General features: G+C 35.9%; 1 protein-coding gene across 1 annotated transcript; it reads right to left on the bottom strand.

Annotated features, from left to right (window-relative positions):
- Nucleotides 1-2,148: 2,148 nt before the first annotated feature.
- Nucleotides 2,149-3,084, bottom strand: LOC106822833 (olfactory receptor 6C76-like). Its single transcript, XM_014828196.3, has one exon. It carries the CDS (start codon nucleotides 3,082-3,084, stop codon nucleotides 2,149-2,151), a length of 936 nt encoding a protein of 311 aa, XP_014683682.1.
- Nucleotides 3,085-9,425: the final 6,341 nt, after the last annotated feature.

Raw genomic sequence — 9,425 nt, 5'->3', positions numbered from 1 at the left:
TCAAAATACTCACACGTCCAAACAGTGTTTAATGTTGTGCATAATTGAGATTACTTGTATAAAGCATAAACATATACTATTAAACAGAAAAGTATATTTCTGAAAAAATAATGAAAGGATGTACTTATTTTTATGGTAAACATGATTTGCTTCAACAAAATGTCAGTGCTAGTCACTCTTTTAATTCGTTTAAATTTAAGACCAGAATTTTTCAAAAGCCTCTGCACACTGTTCTGCCTCTTTCTCTTTCTCTTTGTAACCAAATATCCAATACAGGGGCAGTAAAGATAAATCCCAAGAGCGCCTCTACAATGCTCACAAGGGGATATATCTACCCATTTCTATACGTCCAACCAAATTTCTCTAAGGATCTGAGGTCATTGGATACCCTATTTATTTCCACTCAAGGAAATACTATCCTGAGTGTAGTGAAACTTCTAACTATAACTGTGCATTAGAGTGTCTTATTATTATTTGTAAATAACATTAGGAAAATTTATAATATGTCTGTGTATTTTTTCTGATACTGGTTGTTAAACACTTCCCAGCACACTGTCTCTCTGTCCATTTGCAGTGAAGGGTCTGGACTTTCCTGAGCACCACATTGCTGGAGTCATATCTGCATCAATAGATGCAAAGCAAGTATTTAGATTTACATTGAATCTCCAAAGCAGTAACTGGAAAAATGAAAAGACTTGTAAATCAAATAGAGAAACAAAACCATAATTCTGGAATAGCTGGAAAATTCATCTATGATGCCTAACAAGGGAGTCCCGTATACTTCCCAATTCTAACTGAAGTTGCTATCAAATCAAGCAAAACACTTTTCAGAACCAGATGCAGTAATTGTTTTTACTGAGACACAAAAAATATAAATATCACGTGGATGTTTTAGACATTCATACTCTCAGATAGAATTGTTAATTTTCATCTGCTTTTCATTATGTCTAATTCTGTTTCAATAAACACTTGTTAGAAGAGCTCATGTTTTTAGTAGTGATAAAAGAGAACCCAAGCACTGAGAATCCAAATGAATGTTAAGAAAAAGTGTTCCGATGGTAAAGCAGATGATCTCATGTGTCATGCGTCCCTTGTGGAAGAAGATAGGAGAGAAGTAAATGGCTGAATACTAAACAAAGTTCTATTCTTCTATGTGTAGAGCAGTAATATAGGACTTCCTATAGGAAAGATTTATGTCAAAGTTTGGACAGTAGAAACATGCTTAAATCACACCTCTGATGTCCACAAAAATTCCAAGAGAGATATATATTTTTTAAAAGATGAAATCATACAAACACTGGAAAACACTTCAGTGTATCATCAATGTACCAGAAATGTTGAGAAATACCTGGGAGACAGATAGCATATGGTTTTAATTGCCAAAAAAATCAAAGAGAAGAAATTGGATCTTAGGAAACCAAAAGCAAGCCAGTTTCTTTCTAAGGGAGCCTCAGATGAGCTCTAGGCTCACCATCAGCAAATTGAAAGAAAGCATTGGGCTATGGATCAATCATCAGCGTAGTTCATTAAAGATGCTCCATGGTGAGTGAATTGCGTGTTACAGAAATATCAGTTCCATACTTTTAGTAACTTGGGAGTTTGGTCCAAAAAAGCATTAAAAAAGATGTGCTATAATACTACAGGATAGAATTCACAAGGAAGATATAACACGTACGCCTCAAATAGCATAGATCAACATTTACAATGTAAAAACTATAGGAGATACAGGGACAAACAGAAGCACACTAGAGGTGGGAGACTTCACCTCCAAGAAGAGATTATTTTAATACTCTCTGCTTATGCACTGGGAGAAATAACTTTTTAGAATGGCTTGATGATAACCTTTATTTAGCTTTTGATTAGTGTCCAAAGGGAAAGTTCTTCAATGATTGTAAAACTAAATTCTGGTATTCCTGTTACACGTTATTCTCATTTATGTGACATCAAATCACTCATGCTCAGAAAATTTTTAGGCATGTAAGTGTAAAAAGACAGTTCGACAAAATGAGGTCAAAATGAAATAAATTGATAATTAAACCTGAAGGAAAAGGAAGTTGAATATGGTAGTGGATGGAGAAATATAACAATATTAATATTGTGTTAGACATAAGATTTCATTTCAAGTTCAGGCCATGAATTTCTTTATGATTACAATTTATTTGAGAAGCACTTTTTGACCAAGTTCTTAAAGGACTGCTTTACCTGCTGGTTCCTTAGGGAGTAAATGAAAGGATTTAGCATTGGGGCAACAGAGGTATTGAGCACGGCTATCCCCTTGGTCAAAGCCATTCCTTCTTTTGCTGAAGTTTTGACATACATGAAAATGCAACTTCCGTAAGAAATGGAGAGAACAATCACGTGTGAGGAACAAGTGGAAAAGGCCCTTTTCCTTTGCTCAGCAGAGGGGATTCTCAGAACCGTTTTAAGGATGAATACATAGGAAAGAATCACTAACATTAAGGTTACCATGAGCGTGAATACTGCCATGAAAAATCCCGTGAGTTCTAGGAACGCTGTGTCTGTGCAGGAGATCAGTAGCATAGGAGAAGAGTCACAGGTGAAGTGGTCAATGATGTTGGAGTCACAAAAATCCAGTTGAAGCCCCATGATCACAGGTGGAAAGATAATGAGAAATCCAGCCAGCCAAGAACAAATTACAAGCTGGTTGCAGACTCTGCTATTCATTATTGTTGTGTAGTGCAATGGCTTACAGATGGCCACGTACCGATCATAGGACATAGCAGCCAAAAGGAAAAATTCTGTTGAACCAAGGAATATGAAGAAAAACACCTGGGCCATGCAAGAGTTATAGGAAATGGTCATATCGCCTGTTACAATGCTGACCAGGAATCTAGGAATAGTAACTGTTGTGAATGAGATTTCGAGGAAAGAGAAATTCCTAAGGAAAAAATACATGGGAGTCTTGAGATGTGAATCTATCAGAGTAAGAGTGATAATTGTCAGGTTTCCAGTTACACTCAGTATATATGTGACAAATAGAAATAGAAAAATCAAAACATTAAGCTCTGGGTCATCTGTTAATCCCAAAAGAATGAACTCTTTCACAAATGTTTGATTTTTCATTTCTTACTGCTGACTTCTTTGAGGGCTGCAAATGCAAACAAGAAACAATGATTTAGTGAGTATGGTATTACTTTTTTTTTTTTATCACCTCTACTGATTTAAGAAATATGTAATGAAATAAACCAATAAACTAACCACCAAGTTACTGAATTCTAAAAATATATGTGAGCCAGGACAAAGAATCTTATATCTGGTATCAGCCTTGTAGGTTACTAGCCATTTAATATTGAGAGTCACTTGATAGAACTAATAAACACAACTGTATAAGAAAAGTGTGCTTAACAAATATGTTTTATTTTCTTTTAAAAATGTGGTCATATGTGTATGAAAATTAGCTGGAATAGTATAAAATGTAAAATATTATTTTATTTTTATTAGAATATTTTGCCAGTGATCACGTGTTCTAATGGTTTTCTGAAAATGAAACATTTTACAGTTTGTTTTTTTTAGGGAGTTATTTTCCACAACTTTTCCAAGATGTTTAATGTCACTCCTACCTATATGAGGAAACAACTTAACAAAGAATCAGTGTCATTAAAACTAATATTTATATACCTCTAAACAAACTCAGAATTTAACCTTTTTCCTTTCTGAATTAAATAATAATCTATTACTGTTTGGAAGAGATTCTAACAGGCAAATTTATGTGATCTAAGTTATAAATTGATTAGAAAATGGAAAAAATAAATGAGATGAGAAATGAAAAATATACTTGCACTGATACAATAGCATGTGGTAGCAACTTGCCTGCTGAAGCCCAGAAGCTCTGCTGCCTGACTTTAACTGAGAGTCTGTGCCTCATGCTTCACATTTGGAGCATTTCATGGACTTCACAACTTGTTTCTGCCTTTGATTTTCTTATGCAATAAAATACTTGTATTGTTTGCAGGTGTAGTTTGGAAGGGTGATTCTAGTGGCACAGAGTGAGATGGAACATATTGAAGAATAAGTCCTGTAGAAAATTCATTCCTGATATTGAGATGGCCCCGATAGAAAGGTGACGTAGGCCCAGGTGCTGGTGGCAAGTGCTGTATTCAGACTGCAAGCAGAATATTCAAGAGGTCCTGCAACTTGTGATCCACAAGAGTTGGTGACATGGTGCCAAAAGCTCTGTGAGCAGTCCCCAGTAGTCAACTCATGTTAAGTCTGAAAGGCTGAGACTCAAGTAGTGCTCCAAAACTATTCATTGGTAACAGCGTCTCTGCAACAAACCTGCTTTTCAGGAGTAAAGCCGGCAGCAGTGGAAATGAAGGAGGGCAGCAGCAAATTGGACTTCTGTTCTAGGTTTTTAACTGGTGACACAGTAGACCCAGAGACTACATTTCCTGGAATGTAAGCCTCTCGAAAACTAAATAGATAAAATAAAAAGGAAAAGAAAAAAGATGTGGGATCGGGGCACTAGTTACAGTGAAACAGGCAAATAGAAGTGGTAAAGTAGCATATTTTGCTGGTTAAGGAAGTGAAGCTCTTAGTTGTAAGGAAAGGGCTCAAACCATGAATGTGAATCAAGAAACAATAGCTATGGAAAAGAGATGAGCTTCATGGTCTATGAGCAAAAATTTGTGAGAAAGAAAATTCCTGAAATGCAAAGAACTATCCCAAGTTAAAAATCCCAAGTGCAAAATCCAAGGTTAGGCATTTAATATCTCTGGTTTTCAAAGACATCCCACATATAAAGTAGAGGAAGATGGGTATGGATGTTAGCTCAGGGCCAGTCTTCCTTAGCAAAAAAGAGGAGGATTGGCAGCAGATGTCAGCTCAAGGCTAATCTTCCTGAAAAAAAAATTTCCATAAAAATACCAATGTCCTAACCTTAGATGCCAGGAGAACCTAGTAATAGAATATCCTATTTGGCTCTCAGGAACTTTTGGGAAAGAATGATGAGTTATAAATTTTTTTTACTCTCTTTAACTTCCAGTGGGAAGTCTTGGTTTTCTAACTATTGTTTCCAAAACAGACTGGTTTTATCTGTTTTATCCTCAAAATAGTCACAGGGGATTCTTGCAAGGAAGCAGAATGAGAATGTGTCTGGAGAGATATGGTATGATGAATGCACTCTAAATTTAGTTAAATGATGTTAATTAGGTATCTTTGGGAAATTATTTCTTTTGAAAATATTGAACATCAGAAAGGTGTATGATGCAAAGAACAATAGCGAGGAAATAGCAGTCTTTGAATTATTTTGTATTTTGAGTGTTATTTTATTTTTACCTGAAATATAGCTGCCAAGGCAAGACAATCCAATTACATGTAAATTGTGAAGAAGCAGGAGATAGCAAGAGGAAAGGGCCAAAGGATATAAAATGTGCCATTCTAATGTTTTATTTGTTAATAAAAAATATATTGAAAACCTATTTTGGGTGAGTTAAAGTTAGTTGATAGACACATCATTAAAATATTGTAAAAATTGAGAGACTGATGTATAAACCTAAAACTCATGATTGGTTATCTGTAAAAGCTTCTTAATTACTGTTTCTTTCCATTAGAAAATGAAACAAGCAAAGTTTGTGTATGGTTTTATTTGTCTAATTTTTCCTGTTAGATAGTTTTAGATCTGGTATATTGTTTTCAGATACTGAAATATTTGATTATCATTTTTTTTGCTTCTTTGGTCAGTATGTTTTCTCTGGATGCCAAATTTGATTTGGTTTTTTTGTCCTTAGACTTATATATTTGCATTATTTTCCTGGACTTGCTGTCAGAAGTGAATCCGTGGGAGTGGGGGAGAAGTACTGGTGGCTTAGGGTGATTGTTTTATTTCAAGAGAATATTAAATGAAGATCAGTATTTTTATAACCAAAAAAAGGTACATTTTCCCTCTTTTTCTAATATTTTGTAAACATTATGCTATGTTTAGCATGATTTAGTGTTTCAGCCATTTCAACAACCGCTTTTCACCGCCAGTTTTTCAGGAAAATGTCTCCTTTCTAAAACGGGCAGGTGGGCTGTAAAGTAGTCTCCATGACTCCCGACTCCTGCTGTCTGTGCCCTTGTACATTCTCTTCTCCACGAGTGTAGGCAGAGCTTGTGACTTGCTTCTAACCAACACAATATGACAAAGTCGATGCGATGTCACTCTTGTGATTTTGTCATGTTACTTAAAACTCTTGCTGGCAAATTTGCTCCAGAGTCTCTGTCTCCATTGCTGGCTTTAAGTAAATAAGCTCCTATGAATTCCACAGCCATAAAAAATATGATTCTGCCAACAATCTGACTAATCTTGGAAGTGGATCCATCCCCAGTCAAGCCTCCAGATGATGATACATCCCTCATGATACCTTGATTGTAGCTTTGCAGACCATCATCCAGCTAGGCGGTGCCCAGCTTTCTCACTTACAGCAATTGTGAGATAATACATGTATGCTGTTTTAAGGTGCTAAATTTGTGGTAATTTGTCATGCAGCGTAGGAAACTATTACACAAGGTCCTCTTTCTGCCTCATAAGTGATGCCTTTTTAAGAAAGCCAGTTCAGATCTTGCAAGCTTTCCAATCCTTTTCATTCGGACTCCCTAGTATTTGGCAATCTGATGCACCAAATTCATTTTTCCTTTTAATGAGAGATGTTCTTTCCGAAGTAAACCCTCATTGACCTTAATGGTTTGTATTTATTTTTTATTTTAAATTTTTTGTCACAGCTAAGACTCCAACTAACTTCCCTTCACTCCACAACATTCCCTAGTTACTCCTTGTTTGGGTTTGGACTTAGAGATGATTATTCTCGTCTTCTACTTATTCTGAGGGCTGAGCTATGGGTAATCTTATTTACTCTTTCTTCTAATCCACTGTCTTTAGAAAGTTTATGGGAAGATTTCTATTTGGGAAACAAAATTTTCCTAAAAGAAACTAGGGCTTGGAAGAGCACTTTTTTCCTTTCATCTCTTCAACTAAGAAGGTAGAAGAAAAGCTAATTAGCAAATACCACCTACCATAGGCTCCTCCATTAATTCTTACATCAATAAAACACTTCTATGCAAATAAAATATGAAGAAGAGCAACTTTAAAAAAGACAGCATACTAATGTAAAGCCAGTAGCTCTCAGACAATCCAAAGCAAGTCCATCTCTTCATCAAGGGAGGGACAAATGCCATCAGTTTTATTTTTCTTTGGGTGATATTCATTCCCTTGTAGTTCTATGAAAATCTCTCTTCAGTAACTTTCAAAATTACATTTAAGTTACAAAGATCATCACCAACATATTTTTTGTATAAAATAGTTGGGAAACAGTAGAGAGGTAACAGAGCAAGGGAAACAGATGGGTGGTTACTATTGTCTTGTTTTTTCTGCAATTGTTCGTAAGGCTATCACTGGTATACTCTTGAGTGTTGTCTATGGTGTGCTTCATTAACAAATACCAGCATTTCAATGGTTAAAACAAAATTATTTCTCCTTCCCAACACCTGTCAAATGCACATTGGTTAAAGACTCTTCTCCACATCTTTCTCCTTCTGGGACCCAAGTTAATATCAATCAAAATATCATCAGTAACAGTTAGGAGGAAGCTAGAGTAGAGAATAATGTACAGGCTATTATATACCTGCATTTGTAAGTGACACAGCATTTCTATTTATATTCCATGGCCCCAATTAGCAAAGTGAACATATTTATAATCTTGAATATGAGGAAATAAAATCATAGCAGATGTCAGAAAGGAAAATATACTAATATTTATTGATAATTTTTCAGCTTCAAATCCACCATTTAATACCTCAGTCTTTGATGTTGGGGATCAGACACTGAAAACTTTGCCATCACGTTTCCTGATGGGTACTGACAATGAAAGGCACTATAGCAAAATTAGAAAGTGGGAGAAAACAAAGGGATTTATTTTTTCCAGTGTTTTGGTTTTGGTATCTGTCTGATAGCTCTAGCAGTGGAAGTTGACTTCATAAAGGCAATTGGCTCCAGGCTTCAGTTTCTTTTAGAATAAGCATTTTCATCACTAGCTGCATAATGGCCCTCAAATGTGTAAGTAAGAGTAGGCAGTGCCCCATCTTCAGAGATATGGCATTCCTCTTCTGAGTTCCCAGGAACTAAAGCATCCACACAGCATCACACCCTTATAAGTAACAGCACCAACTCCATGCAGCACCTCTCTGAGCACCTGAGGTTGTGATACTAAGGCTGAGGCTAATAGTTGTGTGGAGAAAATAAGAAGTAACTATTTTTGACCTAAAGAAATAAGAACACATATAATTGGTGAATATTCAGTGAATTAGAGATTTAGACAATGTTGTCATTAACATAGATGTCAACATTCCTATCTTGATTCTTCGTTTGGAATGGAGAGTGAGAGAACTGCAGTTTTCTTCGCTCTTTGGACAAGTCTCAGCTCAGACACTTTGAAAAGTGAAAATTTCTTTATACATCCTTTTAATCCCCACTATGGGAATTAGACCTCATTTTACCATCAACATTTAAGATTTCCTATAGATGCCACAAGCTAGATTCTTAATTAACTTTGTTATTTTGTTTTTTAATTAATGAGGAAAATAGTCAATTAGCATCTTCTCCACAAGAATCCCGAGGGCCCTATACCAGTTCTGAGTAAATATGCTCTTTACTATTAAAGAGCAAAGATAAATCTATGGCTATATGGAGGCCGAATCATTTTTATCTAAGAAAGATCGAGAGTCTCTAGTGAGTGATCAGCATTCTCCTTACACACACACAAAAACTCTACTCTTTTGATTCTAGATAAATAAGTTAGACATCCAGATTTTATGTTAGGCTGAATCCAGACATTATTAGTTTTTGTTTGTAGGGAAATCAGAAAAATGTGTTTGCTGCTTTTTTTATTTTTATTTTTTTTTTAAAGATTTAATGTTTTTCCTTTTTCTCCCCAAATCCCCCCGGTACATAGTTGTATATTCTTCGTTGTGGGTCCTTCTAGTTGTGGCATGTGGGACGCTGCCTCAGTGTGGTTTGATGAGCAGTGCCATGTCCACGCCCAGGAATCGAACCAACGAAACCTTGGCCACCTGCAGTGGAGTGTGCGAACTTAACTACTCAGCCACGGGGCCAGCCCCTTGCTGCTTTTTTAAAAATAATTTTTCTTATTCCTATTTGTGGTCTTCTCTTTCTCACTTGAATAAGTCCCTTTAACATTTCTTGTAAGACTGGTTTCTTGGTGATAAACTCTAATTTTTGCTTGTCTGAGAACTCTTTATCTCTCCTTCCATTCTGAATGATAACTTTGCCAGGCAGAGTATTCTCGGCTGTAGGTTTTTCCTTTCAGCACTTTGAATATATTGTGTTATTCCCTTCTAGCTTGTAAGCTTTATGGTGAGAAGTCAGCTGATAGCCTTATGACGTATCATTTGTATAACTTGTTGCCCTTATC

The sequence above is a fragment of the Equus asinus genome, chromosome 22 (genome assembly GCF_041296235.1).
Source record: "Equus asinus isolate D_3611 breed Donkey chromosome 22, EquAss-T2T_v2, whole genome shotgun sequence".
Classification (NCBI taxonomy): Eukaryota; Metazoa; Chordata; class Mammalia; order Perissodactyla; family Equidae; genus Equus; species Equus asinus.
This window is presented reverse-complemented; position numbering and strand designations above follow the sequence as displayed.